Genomic DNA, 26,914 nt, shown 5'->3' with positions numbered 1-26,914 from the left:
TTCAATAGTATGACGTTTACAAGATTCGTAAGTTTCCTTAATACGACAAAATATAAATTAGCAAATGCAAAAAACATAGCCATAACAAACATAAAAGAAAAGCGACACAAAAAAAAACATAATACGTTAATGGTTAAATCATTAGAAAAATGTCATATTCCAAAAATAGGTATGTAGAACAAAAAAAAATAGTACAAACTAATTAACAAAATCAATCTCCTCCCTTCCTTTTTAAAAAAATCTAAACCATTGAGTTAACGAAAACAATCTAAACAATCTTTGTTTTTCCCCCTCATTTCTCAATAGCCATTTTGCTCTCTATTCACACCTCTTTCAAGAAACATTTCCCTTGTTTTCAAATCTTTATCTTGGTGAACCCTTTTAGGTGTTATCAGGAAATTTGTAGATCTTTTTAGATGAAGTTGCAATAGTTTCTTCTCGTTTGGATTCTTTTTCTATATATTCTTCTTTTAATTTCATGTTCATCAAAAAAAAATTCGGATACAAGAATTCCTTCAAAAACATGCATGATCATGAAACTTTCAAGATGATCATTTGTTATTTTCTAAAGAAAACTATGGATTCTTGAGCTAACCATTAGATTCTCATTTCCATTTCATCATCCCTTCAATTGTTAGGAGTTTTATCGTCACACAAATCTTTGTAAATATATAAAGATCATTTTTGTAGTTTTTTTTTTTACTCGTTTTATAATCTAAGGATTTTGGATATTTTATTGCATGAACATAGCGTTACCGCTCTTCCTCATTCGTTTTGTAAAAAATCAAAGAAAAACTAACATAGGATAGAGATTTGTTTCCCACAAAGAGAAGAGATCCTATGCAACTCACAGTTAATGTCAAGTACCAAGATGAAAAGCCTATTGAAAGGGCTCCGGTATATATCTCAAGTATTTGGTGAGTTTCTTTTCTTCTCTCATTCCTTTTTGTTTCAATACTTTCTTCAATTTGGGAAACTATGAGACAAACACAATTAAGCATAGCATGTTTGACATTCAATAAATTACTACATTTTGATGGAACTAATGTAATTGTATTCTTTGTAAATGAATGAAGATGAAAAGGTTTTGATTAATGTTAAATTTTCTGAAATTAAGCAATAGAAGGTGAAAAGGAACAAGAGATGCAAATTGGAAATCCAACTGACGTAAAGCATGTTGCCCACATTGGTTGGGATGGACCATCGGATAATGCCACTGCACCTAGCTGGGTACTACTCTATTCTACGTACCCCCTATCTTTCATTAGAAAACATATCTTTAAAATTTGTAACGTTATTTGTTATAAAAAAATCTTTGGAAGATGAACGATTTCAAGAGTTCACCGGGAATGGAATCAAGTCAAGGATTAGGAGAAGACGATTCCTCAGTGAAATGTCAATCAGAATACGGTGGTCGGTCCAGAGATTTACCAAAACTACCAAAATCCACGAGAAAATCATCGTCAGAGAAAGGTTCTCCTACGAAAGAGAGATCAGATAAGACCAAACGTCGGACTTCAAACAAAGGCACATCATCATCATCGTCTAGGAGAAATAAAGACGAAGATACTTCTTGGTCACAACACAGTGCTGGATTACCTGAGATCCCAAAGAAGTCAAAGAGGAAGAAACCTAAAGAAGGTGGTAATGGAGGAGGGTCATCGAGATCATCTCGAAGATCTGAAACTGATAAAATGTCGGATTATATGTCTGATACTGGTTCCGTTAGATCTATGCCTCAATTCGAAGATGACAGAAATGGGTTTTGATTAATTAAACAAACAAAAAAAAAACAGAGACTTTTTGTAAGTTTTGTAATAGTAAAGAAATGTTGAAGATAATTAATTCCAAAGTAAATTCATTACCAGAAAACTAATAATTACAAACCAAAAATGAAAACTTTTTTCCCTAATCTGTTCTTTGTTCTTCTTCCTCTCTGTGTTTTTTTACTGTTTCATTGAAATGTAAAGAGCCAATAAAGCCACCGGGAAGCTAACCAACGGTAAAACTAAAACCCTTGTTGCCGCCGATGAAGAGAGAGCTGGTCCAGGGACAGGAGGATCGGAGCTTTTGCCGTAGTGTAGACTTGGGTTCCCGCTCAATTTGAGTTTTCTCCCGACTCTGTCTCTGAAACCATCGGCGAACGGAGCTTTTCCGATGAGGTTGTTGTTCTCAAGGTTGATTTCTCGGACAAACCCCAAACGTCCGAACTCCTCAGGGATCTCTCCGTCGAGATTGTTGTTGTCGAGAGCTATAAAGCAGAGATTTTTAAGACTCGACGCCATTGAAGCTGGTATGTTTCCTTGAAGACCCATCCTCGAGAACCCGATTCCAGATAAACCTTTCAGATTCTTCCAAATCTCCGGTATAGCCCCACCGAGCTTGTTCCCACTAAGATGAATCTCTCTCAATCTGGGCATCTCCGCTAGAAACAGAGGAACGCCGAAGTTTCCAAAACGGTTATAACTCAGGTCCAAAAAGATTAGCTTTTTTAGTTTCCCGACGCCGGAAGGGATCTCTCCGGTGAACTCGTTGAAGCTGAGATCTAGCTTGAGAAGTTCCGTCAAGTCTCCGATGGAATCAGGGGCGTTTCCGTTGAGAAAGTTATGGCTAAAGTCTAGAACTTTAAGATTCTTAAGACGTGACGTGGCGTTCGTCGGAACCCCACCGCTTAAGCGGTTTCTGGAGAGTGTAACCTCTTCTAGACTGACCAAATCGCCGATCCGACCCGGGAGTGAGCCGTGAAACCCGTTTCCGGTGAGAACTAATCTTCTCAGCTTTGTGAAATTACCGATCATGGCTCCGATCTCGCCGACGAGAGATGGGTTTTCGATGAACACTAACTCTTCGAGAACAGAGCCGAAACCTTCCGGGATTGGATCCGGCAACGAGACGCGAGCTACGGTGAAGCATTTGTAGACGAAGAGCTTTCGAAGGTGTTTGAAAGAAGTGAAGAGGAGAGGATCCAGTGTGGAGTTGGAAGAGCAAGGAGGGTTTTGCGTGTAGTCAGAGACGAAGCCCAAGTGGAGCTCGGTGACGTGGACGGACGTCGCGACGCCGTTTTGAGAAGCGTAGAGGTAATCGCAAACGACGCCGTCTGGTGGTGAAGCGCAGAGGTCGTCGGGGAAGATGGTTCGCCATGAGATGGCTGAGTTGACTGAGTCAAGAACTCGATAGACCGCTTCTTGCTCCGACGGGTCTAGAGCGAGTTGAGGTGAAGAGCTGCTGTCGTCGTCGTCTTCGTTTTGCTGGCTAGTGGTGATGGCTGTAGCGGTAAAGAGAAAGAGGAGGAGGAGGAGAAGAAGAGAGAGGTTGGGACGTGAAGACGCCATGAAAGCACAGAGAAAGCAAAAAGCTTGCAGCTTTGTTTGTTTTTTTGGGTTTGTTGCTAACGAGCGATACGTACCTTTTTATGGGTTCATCCTTCGTAATGTCTCTTTCTGTATAATTACATAACTAGCCCTATAGTTCCAAAACCAAATGATACTTAATGAAGCTTATGTTTGTTTCTAAAAGAAACCACAATTTTTGTTTTTATTTGCTACATTAAAAACACCAACATTTTACCAATCTATGTACTTTGTATTAACAATTCACATTCACATTCACATTACAACTTGTTTCATCAAAAAGAAGAGTAAAAGATTCGTGGTTAAAAAAAAAAGATGGGAGGGGTAAGATAGTAAACAAAGAGGAAACGGTACAAAGGTTCACGTTCCGTGGGTAAAAAAGCATGTTGGGACCATACCAAACCGGGACGAAATTTGCAGTGAGAGAGAGAAGACGACACCATTTCGATTTTTGTGGCACATTGACCAAAACCACCCTTTCTATAATCTCTCTTTTTCTTAACTTGATCGTCAAACTTCAAAAATACCTTTTATTTTAGTACTATAAAACTATCTAATTACCATTTCCACTTTTTTTTCCTTACCAATTTCCAAACTTTAAAATAATATTGGGAAGAAACTGAACAATAAATCACATACATTTACACAAGGGATAATAATAAATAAATAAATAAGGAAGAAAGAAAATAAAAGACAAAAGAAAAAAAAGGAAATAAAACAAAAAGCTGGATGCAAAGTAACAGAGACAGAAGAGAGGAGAGGAGAGGGGGGGCAAACGGCGGAGAGAGAGAGACGACAAAGACGCGCTGTAGCCGCCGAAGGGAAACAGTGTTTATGTTCGTACGAAAGCGACGGGTTTAAGGAGTCTTCCAATATGGTGTTGACACATGTCTCACTCTCTCTTACCGGAAACGGCACAGTCTGGGGTCTCACGCATGCCTTTTCTATTTCCGGTTCCTGCCCTCCATTTGTCCCCACACTGTGCCCAGTGTTTCAGAATTCAGACCCCCTTCCTTCATTTATTACCTTCCTTTTTTATTTTATTTTTACTTACTTATCTAAAGTTTTTTTTTTCTAATAGCTGTCACTGTTTAAATTCTTTTGTACGACAAAAATGTACAATGCCTCCTTTTGCAGTTGTTCTTGGTCCTCGTTGTTTTCCTATAAGTATTGAAACCAGTTTATTGATTTTTCTTATATTTCCGATACTTTATGCAACGTTCTATACACGACTTCTTCTTCTATCCATTCCAAGCTTTTTAAAATACTACATCATGCATAGTCTACATGACACATGTATATAAAAATAAAATAAAATGTCGGTTGCAACTATGTAGTGGATTGGAAAAACCCTATTTATTTTGTAAATTATGTGATCGTCTCTATTTATATATAATTTAGGGTTTGAGATTTCCTAATCTTGCTTTTCAGTTACGTAGACGCTTTACTCGTGCGATTCCCTGAGTTTGTTGTTATGGCTGCAGATACAGAGACGCTTCATCTACCCTTACTTTCTGATGATGAGGAGGATTATGATGAGGTTTGATTTCGAACAATTCTTCTCTTTTTGTTTTACTCGATTATTAGATGCCAGTTTCTCAATTAAGTGGACCGTTTAGGTCTCAGTGAGTCATTTGATTTTCTTGCTGTGAGTTAGCTTTTAGGTTGACTGCAAAACATAAATTTCGTCATTAATTTAAAATAGAGTTTTTTTATGTGTGAGTTCTTCATATATATGCATAAGGTCTTTGTTTCCTCAATTTAAAACAGAGTTTTGGTTCTCTTGATTGTTAGTTTTAACCAAGCAATAACAAATCAAGTTCTGTATATTGTCTTGTTCACTAAACTCTTATTCCGATCCATGGTTGGAAGTGAAAAAACAATTAGTGGATAATTTGGTTTTGTAACCCTAGCTTTATATAATGTTTTGGAAGGTGGGGGAGCACATTCACGACACTGAATACTATGTCAATCAACGTAACGAACTGATGAGATTGAAGCGACTGCTGACCATAGGTACGCTTGTTCTACTTGCAGCGACGTTGTTGCTCGATGGTCACCCTCTGTGGATTGTGGCGATCGTGCTTTGCGTGGTCATCCTTGCTTACCCCACGTTTGACCGGTGGACGGCTAATTATTTTTCTAAGTGGTTTAATTTTTGATAGTGTTCATTAAAGTCTAGTGGGATAATTATTTGGACATGGAGCATGATCTCATAAAAAACTGATAAAGTCAAAATAAATGCATTATACTCTTATTTTTATTTTTACTAATTAAGATAATTTAACGGTTATGAAGTGATTCAGATTCATTATTTATTGTGGGTGATCAAATATGATGTAAAACGACACATAACAAAGTAACTCGATGGACCTGATTAAAAAGTTTAAGCAATCACAGAAAACAAAAATTTTAGGAAACTAGGAAAGCTTGTCGCTATGCGGTGTTTATTACTAGTATACTATATTCAGAACAATAAACACTGTCACAAGAGTTTCTTTGGGAATAATAGAGTTTTCTCGGGCGTACCAAAACATTTATATCCTGTGCTGAATAAGAATAATTGAATGAGAAGAAACTAAATATTTCATGTAAAAAAAAAAGAAATACATTCGAAAATAAGTCTTTTAATATTTGGGACAAACGACAAATAATGCTAAAAAAAAAAGCACAGAAAGAGAAACAAAGCACATTCGAGAGAGGTTGTGAAAAAAAAACTTAAAGAAAGATGTCACATTCTTACTCGAAGACAAAGATCTAAGTCTAACCTACCTACTACAAAACGTATATCATAAAAACTCGTTTCCATCATAAAAAAAAAAAGAACTGGAACCCACAAAGGAGATAACATAGGAAGACTTCCGATAAGACTTGTCTGATTTTTCTTCAATAAGCTCTCCTCTCACAAATTTCTCCATAAAATCCTAATCAAATCATTAACTCAAAAATTCCCGCAACAAAAGTTGGTAACAGTATAGACAAATAACATGGAAGAAGATGGAAGAAGAAACAGAGGACATCGTCTGTTGAGATCCAAGAAGAGAGAAGGCTATAACCATGGCTTCTCACCGTCTCAGATTCATTCTCTCGCCGTCATCTGTCAAACTCTCCTCCCTCCGTCTGGGAAACAATCTTTTGATTCCTTCAACGTCGTCTCCTCTACTCAACCACCATTCACTGACGAGGTTCTCTTCTCTCTCTTTTATCTATCCCCTGTTTCTAGTGAATCAAGATCTTGGCTTTGACTAGTAGATACTTGGGTTGGTCTTGTTGTTGTTGTCATATTTGGATTTTTTTTTTTCGCTAGGTGGCTGAGATGATAGTGAAAAACGGACGATCAGAAGCAGTCAAGGTTTTGAGAATCATACTGATGATTTTGTCATTCAGATTTGGAACTTTATTGCTTTGTGGTTCTCTCTGCCTTGACAAGAGTTGGCCTTTTGTCCTTAAATTCTCTGAGCTTCCATTGGATAGAAGAGAAGAGATCTTGAAGAAATGGTCGAGACAGAGTGGTTACCTTCTTCCCTTTCGTATCACTTTCTTCCTTGCTAAATTCTACACCCTCTTCTACTTCTTCTCACACGTAAGCAAACACAAAAACACACACACAAGAATATTCAAGTTTATGTGAGCAAACTTAGGATAATGACTTTGTTTCTATGTTCATAGACGGATGAGAATCTGAAGAATCCCGCACTGGAAGCCATAGGGTTTTGCTTAGACACTAAAGATTCTTCAAGTAGCAACAAGAAGATTGAAGCAGATGAGAAGCGACGACCTCTCGAATCAGGGATCGTTGAGACGTTGCATGAGAGTGACATTACCATCACACAAACTCTAATTGAAAAAGGTGTTCATGCCGCTAGAGACGATGATGAGAATGTGCACAGGATCAGATGTGATGTAATTGTAGTAGGTTCGGGAAGTGGAGGAGGTGTTGCAGCTGCAAACCTTGCTAAAGCCGGGTTAAAAGTCTTGGTTCTAGAGAAAGGAAACTACTTTACAGCTCAGGATTACTCGGGTCTTGAAGGTCCTTCTATGCTTGAGTTATATGAGAAAGGAGGTTTTTTGACGACTGTTGATGGGAAGTTTATGGTCTTGGCTGGTTCAGCTGTTGGAGGAGGTACAGCGATTAATTGGTCCGCATCGATAAGGACCCCGGATCATGTTTTGCAGGAATGGTCGGAAGGGAGTAAGATCAAGTTCTTTGGTAGCCAAGAGTACAAGACTGCAATGGATGAAGTTAAGACAAGGATTGGTGTCACGGAGAAGTGTGTCAAAGACGGGTTTCAGAACCAGGTTCTGCGTAAAGGGTGCGAGAGACTCGGTTTGAAGGTAGAGTCAGTTCCAAGGAACTCACGTGAGGATCATTACTGTGGCTTGTGCGGGTATGGATGTAGAGCAGGACACAAGAATGGGACAGACCGAACTTGGCTGGTTGATGCTGTAGAGAATGGTGCAGTGATCCTGACAGGGATCAAAGCTGAGAGATTTATATTAGTAGACAACACTAGTAGTAGCAAGGAGAGACAGAAACGATGTGTGGGAGTCATTGCGAGCTCTGTTGGAGGAAAGATTGGTAAGAAGTTCATAATCGAAGCTCGAGTAACAGTTTCATCTGCTGGTTCGTTGTTGACACCACCTTTGATGCTATCAAGTGGGCTAAAGAACCAGAACATTGGGAGGAACCTAAGGCTGCACCCGGTTTTGATGACATGGGGATACTTCCCGGAGAAAGATTCTGAGTTCTCTGGGAAAATGTACGAGGGAGGGATCATCACGTCCCTTCATAATATGAATGATGCTGAATCAGGGTGCAAAGCAATACTGGAGAATCCACTGATAGGACCAGCTTCATATGCGGGGTTGAGCCCGTGGGTTTCAGGAGCAGACCTTAAAGAGCGGATGATGAAGTACGGACGAACAGCTCATTTGTTTGCTCTGGTTCGGGACATCGGCTCAGGTGAGGTTATGAAAGAAAACGAGGTTACGTACAGGACGACCACGAAAGATAGGGAGAATCTGAGGGCTGGGCTAAGACTAGCTTTGCGTGTTTTGATTGCAGCAGGTGCAGTTGAAGTCGGAACATATAGGTATGCTATAGTTTAGTACAACTTAAACTTATAACTTTTTTTCAAGTAATATAATTTCCCCATTGGATTCAACAGGAGTGATGGACAGAGGATAAAGTGTGAGGGAACTACTAGAGAAGCCATGGAAGAGTTTCTAGACGAAGTTGATGCGGTTGGTGGGGTAAGCACAAAAGGGGAGTATTGGACGTCATACTTCTCAGCCCACCAGATGAGTAGTTGCAGGATGGGAGCAACCGAGGAGGAAGGTGCGTTGGATGAGAACGGTGAAAGCTGGGAAGCAGAGGGACTGTTTGTTTGTGATGGAAGTGTATTGCCCTCAGCTGTTGGGGTAAACCCAATGATCACCATTCAGTCTACTGCTTACTGCATCTCCACAAGAATAGTTAACTCGCTTGCAAAGCAAAGCAAAGTATAGAGAACAATAGAAAGGAAGAACAGAGTCTTTAGTTGAGTTGATCAATGGTGCTTACTTGTGGATTTTGTATTTGTGTCCGAGAGAATAAGCAAAAATTAAAAAAACCCTTGTTTGTAATTTTATCATTAAAATATACTTTTCACTTTATTTCCTTATTAGTGACACAAAATATGGAAAACTAAAAGAATGTAAAAATTTGTCGAAAAAATGTAAAGTTAATATTTACGGAAGATTTCGTGACTTTTATGAAAATGTAAAATATATATGAATTTCCTTATTAACATACAAACGCCTGTCTATAAATATAATCCGATCCCTATAGTCTTATCAAAGAAGCAAAATATAAACAGAGAAAAAAATCGTTTGAGTTGTGAAGAAACAATATGAGTAGCGTTGGTGCGTATGTCTTAGCCAGCTTCGTCGTCCTCTTCGTCATCCTGACGGCCCTTATGGCGTGCTGGTGTGGAAAGATTCGCAAATATCTTAAAGAGAATTACGAGCGTTATCCGTCGTGGTGTTAATTTTTTTTGCCCTTTGATGTAATATGCTATTTCTTAATGTTACATTGGTTTTTCTTTGAATTACTAGATTATCCTTAGAACAATTTTATTTTATATATCAATGGTGGTGTTAGATGTTTTGTGGTTGGAGAAATTTATGCGAAATCTTGAAGAATAATTCTACAAGAGTTTGTAATTATCTTTTAATTAAAGCTATGACCATATGCAAAACTCTTTGACAAATTCTTAAGAAAATCTCAGAAAAATCTTTTTAAAATTTAATTTTTAAGTCTATAACTTTTTAGGTCATCTCATCATAAAAAACTCTATATAAAGGGTAACATCAATTAACACTCCTAACCCTAGATGTGCAACACACGCATGGCCGAAACCGAAACGGCAGACAGTATACAAACCCTACTCCGGTTCCGATACATCGGAAAAGGAGAAAGCCGAGAAGAAGTGGCAGAGCTAGTCAGCCAGATCTCTGACTTGCGGCGGAGAAGTCGATGGGGTCGAGCAACCGCCACCGGAAGAAGGGTGCGGCGGTGAAGATGCCTAAAACGCTTTTATCTCTACCGCCTCCTCCGCCTATTGAATCAAGCGTGGGAGGGACGGGGAAATGGAAGAAGAAAAGGGGAGAAGCTTATCTGTGGATGAGGTTTGATCGGACTGGAGCCTCTCAAGTGGTGGGATGTGACAAGTTCACCATCATCAAACGTGCTTCCGTGTCGCCTAAGGATTTAAGAACTGCTTTCTCTCACTCTACTAAAATTCTCGGTACACGTTCTGAAGCTTGTTTGTTTTGTTTTCTTTTTCTCACTACTTTTCTAAACAGACAATAACAAATCCATGTTCTGCTCTGCCAGCGAGAGAGAAAGCTATAATCCTCAATCTAGAGGTCATAAAGGGAATAGTTACCGCAGATGAAGTTCTGTTGCTGGATCCTCTCCGTCCTGAAGTTCTTACACTCAGTAACCGACTCAAGCAACACTTTCCTCAGAGGAACGGTCCAGAGCAAGCTTCTGCAACCGTACAATCTTCTCTTGATGATCGAGAAGATGAAGGGCGCTTGGAGAGTGAGCTTCCTTTTGAAGTTCAGGTCTTAGAGATTGCACTCGAGGTCGTCTGCTCATTTATCGACAGCAATGTGATAGCTCTTGAGACACAAGCTTGGTCTATTCTTGATCAACTAACCAAGAAGGTTAGAATCGAGGATCTTCAATCCCTACGAAGTTTAAAAAGTAATCTCACCCACTTGCTAGCCCGTGTACAAAAGGTAATATGGTTACAACCTCTTTCCCATGATACTCTAATGTTGTGTGAGTGTGATGGACGGAAACATAAAGCTGTTGTACATTGTCTAGGTGAGAGATGAAATCGAACAATACTTAGATGACAAGGATGACATGGCAGACTTATGCTTAACAAGGAAGTGGATCCAGAACCTGCAGCAAGCAGAGGCAGCATCAAATAGCATTGTCGCCCCATCGAATCTTCAACGCCTCACATCAAACAAAAGCTCTGGCATGGTAACGGATGAAGATGAGGCTGATGATGTGGAGATGTTGCTGGAGGCATACTTCATACAACTGGACGCAATGCGGAACAAAGTTCTTATGGTAAGTAGTAAATGTACCTCTATGAACGGTCTTGGTTATTTTGGATATTTGTTAACAAAACAAAATTGGCAGATGAAGGAGCACATTGACGACACGGAAGACTACGTGAAAATACTTCAGAATAGTAACCGAAACGGACTGATCAACCTATTGCTGATAGTGAATATAGCCAATTTTGCAATAACTGTAGGGACATTGGTGGTCAACGTGTTCGGTATGAACATACCGATTCCATTGTATGACACACCTAACGTCTTTGGTTACTTCGTGTGGGGTGTTGCTTCGCTTTGCATTGTGCTTTTCATGGCCATCATTGGTTACACCAAGTGGAAGAAGCTGCTCGACTGTTAAGACTCTATACACAACGTCCATTTTCTAATCCTCTTTCGTGTTATTTTTGTTTTCTTCTGGTTTAATATGCTTTTTCTTATGGTTTTAATGGTTCTTTATCTTTATGTTATGGATTATTGAATTAATAGATTACTCTTAAACAACTTCCCTGTTTTGATATATGCACTAGAGCTTACGAATCAACGTTTTAGGTAAATACTACGAACAGAAAGATTGACAAAATTTATATTGCATTAGAACATACAAAAATGTTACAATCTATATGTTTGAAGTTTTTTGTATCTCCTCTCCTAGACTGACCCTTTGAGTAAAACTAGTACTCTCTGTTCCCGTTGCAAACTAACAGAACGGGGTTACCTTAGCCTTGTCGACCCACGAAGGTCTCTTTGCTTTGTAGTAGAAAAGTGCAATCATCTGGACCAATTCATCCGCCGTGCGAAAGTCTGCATCAAGTTCAACACGGTTTGATAAATCATTGCTCATACATATCTCAAAAATGAAAACAGCGTTACCAACATATCAAATCACCTTTCTCTCTGTACAGGATCCGGTTTCCGCGTAAGAAGAGAATCTGTGGGCATTCCTTAGCTTTAAGAGCATATGCCAAATCTGTCTCAATGTTCAGGTCAATCTTAACTGCCTGTTCCATCAAACATGTGGATTCTTGTTAACAGAGAGCAGCTACCTCAAAAAAAAAGACAATGAGACCACAGTTCATTGGACACAGAGAGTAATATGCACAAGTGTTAAAGATAAACATCAAACTAGAGAAGGCTTCTTCAAACATACCCGTGGTGGTAAACGATCTTTGGCATCCCAATAAACTTTAATCGCTTTCTCAAGCTCCTTCAATGTCTTCCAGTTATCACTAGCCCTATAAACACACCCATCAATTCAAATGGTTATTCCAAATGGTAGTACATTATGGTCACTCTGAGACTTCAAAGTATGTTTTGGTCTCCATAAACAAGGAATCTAACTCAAAAATGGCTCTATCAACGTATAATAACAGTCTGGAACATGTTATAAAGTAAAAAGACAAAACTTTCATAGTTTTCAAACCTTTCCTCTATGCACACCAAGTGTTTGTGAAAATTCGTGAATGAAAAAACAAAGCTTATATTTACCTTTTGTATCGTTCGAAGACGAGAACAACGAGTGGGCTAGGATGAAACGCAAAGCTTTCCCACTCCAAACAATTGATCTCCTTGACCCAGCTATCATCAATCTCACCTTCCCAATCAATCTCAGTCCCATCTTCTCCAACCACGTTTTTGATTGGATGTGTATCGAAGTACTCCGAAGCTTTGATTCCCCATCCAACGTCTGTGTCTACCGGCCAATCTGGATCTTCCTCTTCCACCACCATCTCTTCTTTTTCTTCTTCTTCTTCATCATCCTCTTCGTCGTCGTCTACATCAACGCCTCTGTCTTTGATGAAATTAGCCTTCTCCTTGTTCTCGAAGACTTCCGGGTTCTGCTCACGTATCGTTGAGAAGGTCCGCTCGAGTGAGTTTCTCACGAAATCTTCCACGGCGTCGGCTTCGCTCCGCCGCCCGCGTTTTGATTTACGCGGGACCTTTGTCGGAAACTTATCGTTCTTACCGTCTTCAGCACTTGGCCTGACAATTTCCTTCTTTAGACGACGTGACCGAGTTTGATTTTTGGATTCAGGGTCGGGTACGGAATCAGACGACACAGCGGCGAGGCATACCGGAGGTTTCACGCTCCGTGATGATATACTCGCCGGAAAAACCGATAGTGGAATGCGATTAACATAGGAGGAGCTCGAATTCAAGCCAGTGAGATGCACAAAACCTCTTGGCGCGGAGCAAGCCACAGTGAGGAAACTCATTTCTCTCTTTTCCCCCAAAATTCAAAGGAAGAGAGTGTTTTGATAAAAACTGGGTTCTTTTTTTAAAAATGGTCTAATAAGGGAGACGCCACAAACGACGCCGTTCTGAACGTTATGAATTAAACCAAGTATTGGGAAATTTAACAGATTTAAATCAAGAACGCTTAAGCAAACCGAAATGAAAACCGTAATTTAAGACTTCAATAATAAACTTTTTTTTTGGCAAATAAGTAAAGGATTTGGTATATTTTTAGGGCATTTTTTCCTTTACTTATGTGATCACATCACATCACCCATATATTGTTTATATATCTTTACAATATATATTTGATCAACTTCATCTTCACTTCTCTCCATAACAACAACAAAAAACACACAATGTCAACTAATTTATAGTTCCAAAAAAAAAAAAAAAAAATCAAATTTTCAAAGAACAATACTATGTAGGTTGATCATACTATGTAGTTTAGTCATTTGTATTAGTGTTGTTATTAGTCACTAGAGTACAATGTATGTTATCAAATATATAAATAATAAACATAAATATATATATATATATATATGTATTATATTAGTGTTTAAAACTTTTATAATAAATCTACAAAATTTTAAGTAAAACTAATAAAAATTTACAGTTCCAAAAACAAAATATCAAATTATCAAAGAACAATAACAAAAATAATTTTAAAAATATAGAAATTAGGTTGATCATAATATTTAGTTTAGTAATTTGTATTAGTGTTGTTATTGAGTCACTAGGGTACAATGTATGTTGTTAACAAAACACAAAATATAAACAAATTTAATCTAAGTATGATGATGTATCATGTATCAATGTAGCATCCAATGTAAAAACAAAAAAACAATCCACAATGTTAATAATGACGTGAGAAAAAAGAAAGAAATACAATTAAAAGCAATAATAAGTTTCCAATATCTATCATTTATCGTTAAACCAATTTTTCACCTCTTTTACTACCATTTCCACTTCGGTGAATTACAATTCAAAATAGAAAAGTTGACTCAAAATGCTTTGACTTGATTCATTTTTTAAACTACAATTGATACATTTATCTTTTTCTCTCAACTTCATCTTCTTTTATCAACTTCATCATTCATCTCATATTCACTTTTCTCCAAAACAACAACAAAAAACACAAAATGTTATCTTCCGTTTTCCTTCCATCAAAGCCTCTTCTTTGTCTTTCTCAAAACCTGTTCATGGCATCAAAAGGTCCAAAATCAGTTCTTAATCCTTCCCAAAAGGTTTACTTGAAACCTAAAGCTTTTGACTCTCTGGTTTTGTCAAAAAAAAGAATGAATTTGGTGTTTACATCAAAGGAAGGGTCTGGATCCTCTTGTGGTGAAGTTACAGAGGTGAAGGAGTGTGAAGAGGTGAAGGAAAATGAGGTGAAAGAAGGTTCTGACTTGACGAGCAAGGTAATGAATGGAGATGAACTCACTGAAAAAGAGGTCGAGGAGATTAGGTTGATAGGAATGGAGGCCCTAGATCAGATCTTGGCTAAAGCCAAGACCATCATACCTTCTTCTTCGGATGCTTTCAGCCACGGTGAGTGGACATCGTTCTTCTTCTTTGCACTGACAGGGTTGTATCCCTTGTCTGAGCATAAGAAATCGAAAGTGGAGGATCTGCCCATTGTTGAGTTTAAACTGCAGAAAAACAATCTCGTCTTTGGGTTAACTCTTTGTAGAAAAGTCATAACTTAATAAACTGCCCATTTTTTTTAATCAATGTAGCATCTAATGTAAAAACACATAACAACAATTCACAAAATTAATAAAGACTTGGAATAGAAAGAAAGACAATTAGATGCATTGATTATTGTGATATGTGTAAGTTATATAATAAATTGCTAATATCTATATTATCTATCGTTAAACCAAATTTTCACCTCTTTTACTACTATTTCCACTTCGGTGAATTACCGTTCAAAATAAAAAAACTGACTCAAAATGCTTGACTTGATTTATTTTTAAAACGACAATTGATACATTTGTAATAAATCTACAAAATTCTAAGTAAAACTAAGAGAAATTTACAGTTCCAAAAAAAAATCAAATTATCAAAGAACAATAACAAAAATAATTTTAAAAATATAGAAATTAGGTTGATCATAATATGTATTTTGGTAATTTGTATTAGTGTTGTTATTAGTCACTAGAGTACAATGTATGCTATAAAATTTATATATAATAAACATAAATATATATATATATAGTGTTTAAAACTTTTATAATAAATCTACAAAATCTTAAGTAAAACTAATAAAAATTTACAGTTCCAAAAAAAGTCTGGTTCTGATTCTTCTTAGCTTGTGTGTGGTAGTGTGATTGTGGACTAATGGAACTCTCTTCTCATGGATTATGCCATCATGTCTTTTTAATTAATGCCTGTAATTAACTAATGCAATGCAGGAGAGTTGGAGAGGAACAAGCATGTTGTGGGAAATACCCTTGCAGTTTTGGGATTGGGCAAAGTTGGTGAAGACGCAAACACGCCGTTTTGAACTTGATGAACTAAACCAAGTATTGGGAAATGTATAACAGATTTAAATAAAAAACGGTTAAGCAAAACGAAATGAAAACCGTAATTAAAACTTCAAAAATGAACTTTTTTTTTTTTTGGGCAATAAGTAAAGGATTTGGTATATTTTTGGCATTTTTCTTTTTATGTATGTGATCACATCATCCATATATGCTTTATATCTTTACAGTATATATTTGATCACATATTAGATATACTCATATACCCACCAGGGCTTGCACTGCATCAGTGTGCGGTCTATATTATTACGTTTGCAGATGGTATAGATGTTTAGGAACACAGAAGAAATAAATTTATATAGTAAGAAGTTAGAACAGATAACAAATTGTTGATCATACGGAATTCACAAATCAAAGACTTACACGTGGTCACTAAAAACAAAACCAATCATTGGTGTCTGCAACAACAAAATAAGAGATGATCATGTAATGAATACCACAATGGTAAGTGGTAAAAACGAAACACAACAACAGAGATATGAGATGCCACAGAACAACTTCAAGAGTAAAAGAAGAGCACCAGTTCATCTCTAAAAACAAGAAGCTGTAGAGCAGCTTCTTAGCCCTAATGAGAATCTGGCAACTCAGTATTGATAGAATATAAGAATATTCTGTCACAACTACTTACATATTATTGTATATATTCTGTTTAATATATTCTAGATTATAGGCACATTTCTGTAACCTCTTAGGCCATGTAAATCAATGAACAGAGCAAGGGGGATTTCACAACTTTCATGGTATCAGAGCTAGATCGCTCTTGATATTTTTTCTCCGCTTCCTCTTCTACTTCTTCCTCTCTTCTCTTCTCGTCTCTCTCTTTCTTTTCTTTTTTGTTTCAAAATGGCTGCTCCTCTGGCAACTTTTGAGCGAGCCTTGGTGTTACAAACATCAAATCTCACATACCTCTCATCCTTGATCTCGATGATCATAATTATGATGCCTGGCGTGAGTTGTTTCTCACTCACTGCCTCACATTTGATTCTCGACGGCACTCTACTACCAGCCATATGGTAAGGTCATAAGCGTGCAAGAGATACATGAAGCCTCTTAGAAGGTGTTTTACTTGAAATCCTTGAAAGCAAGACTCATCAAAGTATAGCCTTTGGTACATACAAAGTGTATGATTATTGGCCAGTGGACGCTAGGAGAAGTAACTCAATACATTTTAGCTGCTGATACACCCACCTCTAAGAGGCTTCATGTATCTCTTGCACGGGTATGACCTTAGCATTTACTGAGTTCCCAAGAACATATATAGTGGGTGTTCTTTAACTAGTAGAGCAGAAGATAGGGAGATGGGATTATTAAACAGGGCTTCTTCCTTAGGCGTATTCGTTGTTGTTGTTGGTGGTGGTAGTGTTGCCATGAGGTATAACCACAATCATGAGAACACCAAATCTTACATCCCAACCGATGGTGTGGGTGGTATTCAATGGTTGATCAGAGGAACCATAAGGACTTTTCATGCTTCCGAGGTAGGTTCGAGCGCTCTCATCATTCTCACAAACGTTCTTGATCTCAGCTTTGAAACTGACTGTATTCTCATTAGCAGAAACTTCTACATCATCCTCCCCACAAGCACCTGGCAAGTCTACTGCAAATAAACACCCTCCTTCCACTTCCATTGGTGCCCAGAAAAGTGCATCCTTGCGACCTTTCACGATATACGGATGATCCTCCAAACGTATTCCGGATTGGCCTGTCCAACAACAATTAGATCCGTGTGTGTTTGTGTTATTATACAACAAGATTGCAGAAATTAAAAAAGATGGTTAGAGATTGATCGAACCTGTGAAAGGAGGCACAGTGAGAGTACACTTGTTGTTGTTGTTCTGTTGATCATCCTTGTTCACCTTAACCCTTGAGAGAATCATCCTTAAAACCCCATCTTTCATTTTGACATGGTCCACGCCAGTGATCTCGCAGCAGTCACAGCCAAGACCGGCTGTTCCAGAGTACTCACGCACGCCTTCCTTCTTGTTGATGACCGTCTCGCCGGAGAAAAACACAACCTTTTGTCTAACGGAGTCAACTCTGACGCGAATGGCGTCGTCTGGGACACCGGGCAAGTCCACACGCACATAGAGCTTGTCGTTCTCCAGAACCTTCACTTCAATGAAACCCTTTGGACCCGCTTTCTGAAACTGATTGTTCGTCGCGTAGAATCCCTCTGGAAATGGAAAACGTTAGGTCAAAAACTTGGTGAAGAAGCAGAAAGCATACAGAGATCGAGAGAACAAATTAAAGGCAAGACATTTATCAAACATGGATCTTATAACTCGATCTACTTCATTTTCATGAAAACAAGAAAAAAACAGAGAACCATCGAGAACGAACGAGAAACTAATTAAATCAGTACAGACCTAAACTTAATCAGCTTCATTTTTTCATGAACAACAAAAAAAGAACTAGCTTTAATTTTCAAGCTCACAACAAAAATGTAAATCTTTGTAACCAAGTTCATATATGTTATCACTTAAACAAGAAAAAGGAGAAAACTTTTCTAGATAAAAAAAAACCACATTTTTTTTTTGAGAGATTAAAAACAATAACATGAATGTTCTTGGGAAAATCTAATTAATACTATAACGCTGGTAATTAAAAGGGAAACAAAGAGAGATATAAAAGTGAAGAAAGAGAGATACCTCGAACTTTAGGAACTCTTGACATGTCCAACAATTTTGCCTTTGGCTCACCCATCTCTCTCTTCTTTCTTTTTCTCTCGTCTAGCTAGCTAGTTCTATGTTGCGTAATTAAGAATGGCGTTTTTTTTTTTTTTTGCTGTTGATAAATATAGACGAAGCTAGCACCATGATGATGAGCATGAGGTGTAGTACAGATATGTGACGTGGCACGCTCCAGCTGGCTTTTTCTCGCCTTCAATCGCGAAAGTTTGACTGGTCTTTACTATATACGTCACACGCTAGTAACTTAATGTACTGTATATATCTCGGTAAAAAAACAAAAAAAATTGCTTTCCCTTTTGAATTTTGAATTTTTTTTTTTACTGTAGAGAAAGAGACCTGACTTCACCCAACTCTATGAGCTGTCCCATGCTTTTTCCCTTCATTTCGTTTTATACATATACAAAAGAATATATATATACTGCAAAAGTAAAACTGTTCCATGCCAATCTCTTTCATTTTTTTTACAGTGATTGAAGAAGACGCTGACGTCAGCAATCTTCATGGGCAAAAAAACTATATATGAGCTGTCAATCCTTTTTATTTTTTCATCAAAAGATATAAAGTAAAGTTTTTCAACCGTTGTTATTAATTTTAGTGTTTATCCAGTTTTTGTCTCAACTCAATTTAAAAGTTTGTTCTTTTTATTTGTTGACAAAAAAAAACCTAACATACATATAAATCTAGGCGATTCCATTAGTATTGATCAAAAATTTCTCAAGGTTATGTCTTTATCCAGTTTGATCATGGAAATAATCTATATAGTCTGATGGATATTAGCTAAATTATAATGTAAGATTAAAACAAAACATAAAGAAAGCTGACGACTTTTTCATTTATTGAGATTCATAATTACGAATACTTAAACCATCAAAGACATTAGATAATGAGCAAGTTATTGATAGATATAGAGACGCTAGCTAGACCACAAATCTAATCACGAAGAGACTGCAGACACTAAAATCAGGTGCGATGAATGATCTTCTGAACGACACCAATGGAGGAGAGAGGCCTTTATTTGCCGGGGATCGTCTTAGGGATGGTGATCCAGAGCACTCCGTTGATAAGCTTCACCTTAGCTTTCTTCACGTCGAACGCCTCTGGGTTGACCACCATGGAGCCTCCGTACTTGCGTCCCGCGCTTTCGTACTCGGGCATGGCTGGTTCGTCGGCGAAGAAGTGGACGTTGTTGCCGCCGACGGTGTCGACCCAGTAGGTGAGGTCTGACTCGAGACACCCAGGTAAGTCAGCTCTCATCACGCACGCGTTCTTCGTCTCAATCACCTCGTACACCGCCTGATTCCCACTTTTCTGAAATGGGTTCCTCACTACATTAATTACACACCAAAACACCACAAAATTAGTGACTTTTTTAACCTAATAGAAAAGAGTACAGATTTGTCCAAAAAGATTCGATTTTTAACCTATTATATAAGAAATAACAGCGAAAAGATGAAAGCTTTACTTACATGGATTCGGAGAACTGTTCTCGCCGGAGCTGCCTGCGTTCGATCCCATTTTCCTACTCATTGTCTCAAAACGACACTGTTTCTCTCTCTCTCTCTCTTCCTTCTACCCTCTCTTAATAGCCTAAAACGTTTGGGAAAAGCCTGGAGTTACCTATCATTATGCCCATTTATCGGCCCAATAAGTGTTGAGCCCTCCTAGTCCCCTATTCAAAACTGCGTTGATTTGGTGAAATACTGAAATTGAGCTAAAGTAGGTTACATCATAAAGTGGTAATAATTTCCCTACCATTTCTTCTCCAATATATATATACTTGTCATCAAGTTGGTCTAGTGGCATCTCTGCTGTTGTGTTTCTTTCTTACCACTTACCATTGTGGTATTCATTCTGAATTTTTTATTTATTTTCTAATGTATTAATTAGACCCTAAAATGTAAAGTTTACATTTCTTTTATGACCTCAAAATGTTATACTTCTGGATAACAGTAATTAACACATAGACTAAGTGTCCATATATATATAAATTGTTTGACGGGATACAAACTGAAGAAGAAGATATGGAGAAGATTGTTTTCGGAATGATTGTGTTACTCGCGGTAATCTGCATCGTGTTGCTTTGTCGTCTCATGCGTTACCTTTGTGAAGAAGAAGATAGGGGGTCTGATTGTGAAGCACCACCACCGAATACTAATAATGATGATGGATTAATTCGAGGTACGTCAGTTGTCTAAAATGTTTCGTTTCGATTATATCGGTTTTTTAGTGATTCGAATTATTTTTTTTTTATTTTGGAATATTTTTAGTACCATGACAGTCTCGAGGACACAAACTAATGGACCGCATTCGAAACCCGTGAACGAAAAGAACAACTTCTTTTCTACTACCTCTTAACTATTTTTTTACTTTGTTAAAGATGAAAGAAAGAAGTTGTTACATATGGTTGTTGTTTATATCTTTCTCTTATTTTTTTTAGAGAAACATTATGAAATAACATATGTGATTATGTTCTAAGACGTTTATTTATTGAAGAGGAAAAGTGTTCTTATTATGGTTGTTGTTTATATCTTTCTCTTTTCTTTTTTAGTTTTTTTTTTATCAAGAGAATCGTAACCAAAACGACATATATGTTCTATAAACTAGGTTTGGTATATCAGTGTGCGGTCTATATCATTACGTTTGCAGATGGTATATAGATGTTTAAGAAAATAACATGTATGGAAAACTCGATATGCCAAAACTTTGGTCTAGGAACACAGAAGACATAAATTTATATAGTTAGAAGTTAGAACAGAATACAAATGACATGGTTAAAATTGTCGATCATATGGAATTCACAAATCAAAGACTTACACGTGGCCACTAAACAATCATTGGTTCACATGCATTCAGACTCGTGGCCCATTAAAAAGTGCGATGTCAAAGTATATTTACAAGATGGGGTTAGCTTTAGGTTCCATGTGCGACATGTAATTTGAATCTTGTAATTAAAATGTGTTTTATGATCATGCTAGGATTTTTCATCGGGTGTGAAATGCGTGACATATCAATATTTGTAAATGGAACTTTGATGACTAATTTTACTAATAAAGTTTTTCAAAAAACAAGAAGATATTTTATAAACATCCAAAGTATTGTAAAATGATTACACATAGTGTACATTTTTTTTAAATGGACCTCGCACCAATTTCATTTAAAGTATGCAACTATTTCCACTTAGGAAGATAAGATTTTTAACCAAGTCATCATGGTCTTAAAAACTCTTGATATTCAAATTTGTTTTGGTACTTATTAATTTTTGTTGTTGGTCGTCTCGTCTGCCTTGTTATTATGACAAATATTCATGAATTAAAGATTGAGTAAAGAAAATATAAAGTATATGGATGATGGGGTTAATTAACCCATATATGATATACAGTACTGAACTTTCAATTCTGGAAGTAGATTTTCATAAAATGACAGCTAAAGCTAACTTCCTGTAAAAATCTACTAATAAAGTCCAACTATTTTCACCTAAACACCTTACCTAACCAAAATCAATACTCCCTCCATTAGAAAGTCTCCACCACACATATTGATAATATCTATAAAATAACAAAAATGTATTTTAGAATTCATTTCTTAATGTTAATAATTGAGTATTAAATATATAATTAGTAAAACATATTGCAATTTAATTATTTTAGCTGACCACTATCAAGGGACCCCCCCCCCCCCCCAATCAAAAGACATTTTCAAACAAAATAATTAAAATTAAAGATGTAAACAAAAAGAAAAGGAAGAAAATAAAAAGGTAATAAATGTCTATGTTTTTATTATTACTAGGAAGCGGGCCCGTGCGTTGCCGCACGGGAAAATGAAAGTTTAAAGATATTAACATTGCTAAGTCATGTTTTATAGAGGAAATTTGATAATAATTCTCTCATTAAGAGTATTTCGGTTGTAGAATTTCTAAACTGGTTTTACGGCTATTCATTTTTCTGATTTATCAAGTTTTGTTAAAAATATATTTTTATAACTTTTTATAATCTTAATCACTTTTTATTTGGATGTGCTCATCATCGGCTATTTTGACAAAAATAATAATAATAACAATAAGCTAGATAAGTTAAATCTTTGCACGAAATAGGAGAATTCTAAGGAGTATATACATAAATTGGGAGTGTCTAACATTTTTTCCTAGCTTCCTCGAGACTGCAGTCGTTAGCTTGGCAAAAAGATCTTAATTTGTAACCACATCTTAATTTTGTTATAACTATATCTTGCACCCAAAAGAAAACTACAAACTCTATTGTTAATTATGTTTTAGCCCGACATATATAGGGACATCTATCAGCAAAAATAGAAATGTTCCAGAGTCATGATCTCATTTATCAACTTTAAATCAAGATCCATATAAAGTGTACAATGTGAACAAAACACAAATCATATGTGAGAAAAAATAGAAACATAAACAGATATGTATATATATGCTCTACTGCTCATTTTAAGTTACAATTGATGTTATAGTATATATACTATGTAGCCATATACAAACTCAATTTGAGCATATTGCCAATACAATGCCATGATAGTAATGCATGTTGTCCAACTAATTAAACTCTTATACGTTAAAATAAAAATCTGAATTAACAGTATACATATGTACTTATTAGAAATTTATTTTTCAATAAAGCAAAAAGAAAATCTAAAATTTCTTTTAGTGTTTCATCAATCAAGAGGAAAATATATATATAAAAAAAGATGTATGAAATATGTTCACTTAAATTTTAAGATGCTCACCAGTTAATTTCTTTTTAAAATGATAAAATTGACACTTTAGCCTAAATTTCCCTATATATACTCCACTATCTCTGAGGTGTGAAACAATACTCAGAGAAATAAAAACTATTTTCAAGGTCCAAAAAATCTATATATACAAAGTACAAACAAAGAGGTGTGAAAACAAGGAGGTGTGAAACAAAAAGGTATAAACTAACAAGTGCGAAGATTGAAAGCTGGGATAAAACGAAAAAACACAATTGTTGAATCAAAATATTACAACTTTTGAAATCATTAACAAATCTAAACCGTTACATGAAATAATAAAAACAATCTCATATGTTAGATTTAAATTGACCCTCTAAAAATAAGTTTGCTATTATATTTAGACTTAATATGGGTTTGCTATTATATACAATCTTTATAACCCAACGGTTGAGGATTGTTTTTTTCTTAATCTAAGGGCTGTTGTTTTTTTTCTGGAAAATTTGCTAAAATTCAATAAACCAAAGGATGTGTCTTTTAGTTTGTTCACGTCTTAAGTGAAGCATCGCCTCTTTTTTTTCTCAGTTCTCACCACATTTAATTGTATATTTAATTTGTGATTCAAAATTTGGTTTGTTCTCTCCTCCCCTCTGAATGATTAAGTTTTTCGTGACTGTTTCATGAATTTTTAGAAACAGAATAAAAAAACCTTCTTTTGAATCCTTTTACCACAACTACGCCGTAGACTCATTACTTAAGTTTGGATTTTTGAATGAAATACTATATTTTGCTAGTTATTCTAATTTATTGCTGGATCTAAGAAATATATAAATATATATATATATATATAATATTGGAAATTTAATCCCTCTTTTTCCTTACTAATTTAATTTATATAATGTTATATATCATATATCCCTATATATTTGTATCTTAAATTATTTCTAGTTTTTACGTTTTCAAAAACTTTCCAATGCGTGTCCAAACATAATTTCTTTAGAAATCGCATTCGAGAATCAAAACATGTGGTAGCAGTGGGATAATGTCTTTCAAAAAATTTAAAAAATCATGTTTGTGTAATATTTTCTCGAACAAAAAATTAGATTTTGCAGAAAGTTTCCATATAATCTATCCTCCTCCGACACAAAAATAAGTTTCTTTTAAGTTTTACATAATTTGATCTACCTTATATCATTATTGTTTTATCACATATTTAAAATTACTTCCACTTATGATAATTAAAATATAAAAAAACTATTCGACTCTGTGAACAAAAAAAGAATTTTTTTTTTAAATGAATATAGGCCCTGATTGGCACAAAACTTTTAAGGCTTAAAAAAAAATAAAAGACTTGACAGCCAATAATTTGCCAATCAGACTTTTTTTACTTTTTTTTTTAAAGCTTTGTAAGTCACTTTTTTTTCCTCTTCGTTGTTTTCTCATAATTTTTAAAGCCTCAAATTCATGCTTTAAAATTAAACAAATATAAAAACTTTATTTTTTTTTCTTTCCATTATATTTAAAATTTCTCCACAAGTTTATATATATATATATATATTACATAATTTATTTTTATAAATTATTATTTTTTATTTTATTCTCTTTCTTATAAGTTCCATTTCAATAATAATTATTTTTATTATCATTATTATCATTAATATCATCATTTCAATATATTTTAATAATAAAAGTAACAGCTATCGCTTTAAAAGTATTTGTTACCAATCAAATTTTAACAGTTAAAGTTTTTAAAGTTTCTACAGTTAAAGCATCTACATTCAAATTCTCTACAGCTAAAATTTTATAGTTAAAGTCTTTACAGTCATAAGTAACAGCCGTTACCAATCAGGACCATAGTTATATTTATTTTTTGGACAATGGAGAATAAGAAGAAATTAAGTAGGAGCGTGTGTAACCAACACGTTCGGATAACATGTCTTATTTCAATGAGAGTTGAAGGCTTGAAGCCGTGGGGGTAATGGTGAATAGAGAGGTGGTGATTACACGCCTACACCCCAACTTAAGATATATTACGAAGGAAGACATATATGATGAATCACAACCATTGAAGATGACGAAGCCTTTGGTATGGCCAGCATTTTTTGAAAACAAAGAGGCATTAAACTGTCTTTTTTTATTTGTTTAAAAAGACCATAAACGATGTAGTTGTGTCTCAGCTGTTGTGACGACGATGTAACAAATCTAAAACTTCTTTTTATTATTTGTTAGCAGATTAGAAGCAATGTTCACGATATCATCCCATTGATTTACAAACTATAAACATTCAAAATTGAAGAGTTAAGTTGTTTTAATTGAAAGCACTATGTAATGGAAAGAGATTAAAAAAGAAAAACCAATGGCTGCATCTCAAAACATACAAACGGCTTATAGCCAGAACATTCGCTGGGATGATGTAACAAAAAAATAAAGAAACATATGCATACCTCACCTTGAATTTTGTTATATATATTTTATTGGTAGGTATACAACTCGTCCTGATTGATTTTTTTGCTTATACCATCTTCCAAAAAAAAAGAAAAAGTCCAGCACACGTGTGTAGAGGATCTTCAACTACATTATACAATAGCCTTTCTACCATAACGTAAACATATAGACACCAACTACGATCATTTTTCCTAATCAATATGCCACATTGTTTACGATATAATTGTAACGTCAATAGTTTCTCAAAACAACGCCCACTTTAAATGTAAAAAATTGGTGACTAAGAGAATTAGACACCTATGAATTACAATCTCAACAAAATAGCAGACGTAACAATGGGGACGAGAGATGTGTAGGTTTTACATTCAGGGAAAATACTAACCAATATTTTGCGAAATGATGCTTGCTCAAAGGAGTCTAGAACGAAGATCGAATGCGTTTTAAAATATTGATTAAGCAAATTGGATTTTGTAAGCCCAGCTATCAGAATACTAACGGGGCAGTTGTAAAAATAGCAACAGTGGCGAGTGACACTTACGGTGTGATCAATCCGCAATGGAGTTAACAGACTCTTCCTAGCTAGAATTATGTACGAAAAAAAAACTTCTCATAACAAATCTAATATGGCCACCGATCATGACACAAAATTTTAGATTCCGCCCCCTTGTACTATATTGTCTTTCCTTACTATTGCAGAAGAGTGAATAAAACGAAAGATATGAAAATGCGAGATGGTAAGACAGCGAATTAATCACACATCATAATGGATGACCCTTTTACTATGAACAATCAACCATTTTAACAACCCAATTCTTCCGTTGTTACATAGCATTCCAAGAAAAAATCTTTCTTCATTATATCATTACCCATATCAAAATCTACCGGAATATATACAATGCACACCTCTTAGGAATTTAATTATCATGTACGAACATAACGTTCCAAAGAATAAAGTTTTCTTAACCAGAAGCCAATACTAAATTAATAGGCAATACTACAAGCGCTAATAACGGTGATACCACAAAATACGAACCAAAAAGTCAAACACGTAAACTATATATACACGATAAGTAATATCACAACGTAATTAACGATAATCAAGGATAAGGAATATGAAGTTTCCCAGGAGGGCTAAAATGATTAAACGAATTCCAAATATATAGATCTGAAAAGAGGCAATTGAACAGGTTTTTTTACATACAGAAGCGTTGATTCGGAGGGCTAAACAAAGAGAAGCGACGATTTGGGGAAGGAAGAGAAGTGCCTTTTCATTTAATAAATTAATGACATCATCTTAAATCTAAACCGTTGGATGAGAAAA

The 26,914-nt window shown here is 35.8% G+C and overlaps 7 protein-coding genes and 1 long non-coding RNA gene across 9 annotated transcripts; 4 read left to right on the top strand and 4 right to left on the bottom strand.

Annotated features, from left to right (window-relative positions):
• The first annotated feature begins 260 nt into the window (after nt 1-260).
• LOC104722025 (CRIB domain-containing protein RIC7-like) lies at nt 261-1,912 on the top strand. Of its 2 annotated transcripts, none has more exons than XM_087471617.1 (3): nt 261-917; nt 1,124-1,230; nt 1,323-1,912. In XM_087471617.1, exons 1-3 carry the CDS (start codon nt 857-859, stop codon nt 1,767-1,769), a joined length of 615 nt encoding a protein of 204 aa, XP_087327743.1. In that variant the 5' UTR covers nt 261-856; the 3' UTR covers nt 1,770-1,912. The 2 variants fall into 2 exon arrangements, with proteins under 2 accessions (XP_087327743.1, XP_010438429.1); XM_010440127.3 differs by having other exon boundaries at nt 266-917; nt 1,118-1,230.
• On the bottom strand, nt 1,801-3,332 carry LOC104722024 (uncharacterized). Its single transcript, XM_010440126.3, has one exon. The coding sequence runs from the start codon at nt 3,330-3,332 to the stop codon at nt 1,947-1,949; it is 1,386 nt and encodes a 461-aa protein (XP_010438428.1). The 3' UTR covers nt 1,801-1,946.
• A 2,707-nt stretch (nt 3,333-6,039) lies between these two features.
• LOC104722023 (long-chain-alcohol oxidase FAO4B) lies at nt 6,040-9,005 on the top strand. The gene is made up of 4 exons (XM_010440125.3): nt 6,040-6,535; nt 6,658-6,933; nt 7,020-8,443; nt 8,519-9,005. The coding sequence occupies exons 1-4, from the start codon at nt 6,338-6,340 to the stop codon at nt 8,856-8,858; spliced, it is 2,238 nt and encodes a 745-aa protein (XP_010438427.2). The 5' UTR covers nt 6,040-6,337; the 3' UTR covers nt 8,859-9,005.
• A 709-nt stretch (nt 9,006-9,714) lies between these two features.
• Nucleotides 9,715-11,474, top strand: LOC104722022 (magnesium transporter MRS2-6, mitochondrial-like). Its single transcript, XM_010440124.3, has 4 exons — nt 9,715-10,138; nt 10,228-10,637; nt 10,726-10,980; nt 11,053-11,474. The coding sequence occupies exons 1-4, from the start codon at nt 9,868-9,870 to the stop codon at nt 11,329-11,331; spliced, it is 1,215 nt and encodes a 404-aa protein (XP_010438426.2). The 5' UTR covers nt 9,715-9,867; the 3' UTR covers nt 11,332-11,474.
• Nucleotides 11,475-11,544: 70 nt separating this feature from the next.
• On the bottom strand, nt 11,545-13,276 carry LOC104722021 (thioredoxin-like fold domain-containing protein MRL7, chloroplastic). The gene is made up of 4 exons (XM_010440123.3): nt 12,459-13,276; nt 12,121-12,205; nt 11,860-11,971; nt 11,545-11,774 (listed from the first exon to the last, which is right to left on the bottom strand). The coding sequence occupies exons 1-4, from the start codon at nt 13,184-13,186 to the stop codon at nt 11,671-11,673; spliced, it is 1,029 nt and encodes a 342-aa protein (XP_010438425.2). The 5' UTR covers nt 13,187-13,276; the 3' UTR covers nt 11,545-11,670.
• A 3,512-nt stretch (nt 13,277-16,788) lies between these two features.
• On the bottom strand, nt 16,789-18,553 carry LOC104722020 (uncharacterized). The gene is made up of 3 exons (XM_010440122.3): nt 18,400-18,553; nt 17,544-17,924; nt 16,789-17,453 (listed from the first exon to the last, which is right to left on the bottom strand). Exons 1-3 carry the CDS (start codon nt 18,452-18,454, stop codon nt 17,077-17,079), a joined length of 813 nt encoding a protein of 270 aa, XP_010438424.1. The 5' UTR covers nt 18,455-18,553; the 3' UTR covers nt 16,789-17,076.
• Nucleotides 18,554-19,249: 696 nt separating this feature from the next.
• Nucleotides 19,250-20,179, bottom strand: LOC104722019 (14.7 kDa heat shock protein-like). The gene is made up of 2 exons (XM_010440121.2): nt 19,908-20,179; nt 19,250-19,766 (listed from the first exon to the last, which is right to left on the bottom strand). The coding sequence occupies exons 1-2, from the start codon at nt 19,966-19,968 to the stop codon at nt 19,453-19,455; spliced, it is 375 nt and encodes a 124-aa protein (XP_010438423.1). The 5' UTR covers nt 19,969-20,179; the 3' UTR covers nt 19,250-19,452.
• Nucleotides 19,327-20,951, top strand: LOC147933677 (uncharacterized). Its single transcript, XR_015571739.1, has 2 exons — nt 19,327-20,619; nt 20,709-20,951. It is a non-coding gene; the product is annotated as an uncharacterized LOC147933677 (long non-coding RNA).
• The last annotated feature ends 5,963 nt before the right edge of the window (nt 20,952-26,914 follow it).

Source organism: Camelina sativa, chromosome 11, assembly GCF_030686135.1.
Source record: "Camelina sativa cultivar CO46 ecotype springtype chromosome 11, ASM3068613v1".
In the NCBI taxonomy this organism is placed as follows: Eukaryota; Viridiplantae; Streptophyta; class Magnoliopsida; order Brassicales; family Brassicaceae; genus Camelina; species Camelina sativa.
Note: the sequence above shows the minus strand (reverse complement) of the source record. Positions and strands in the feature narration are given on the sequence as shown.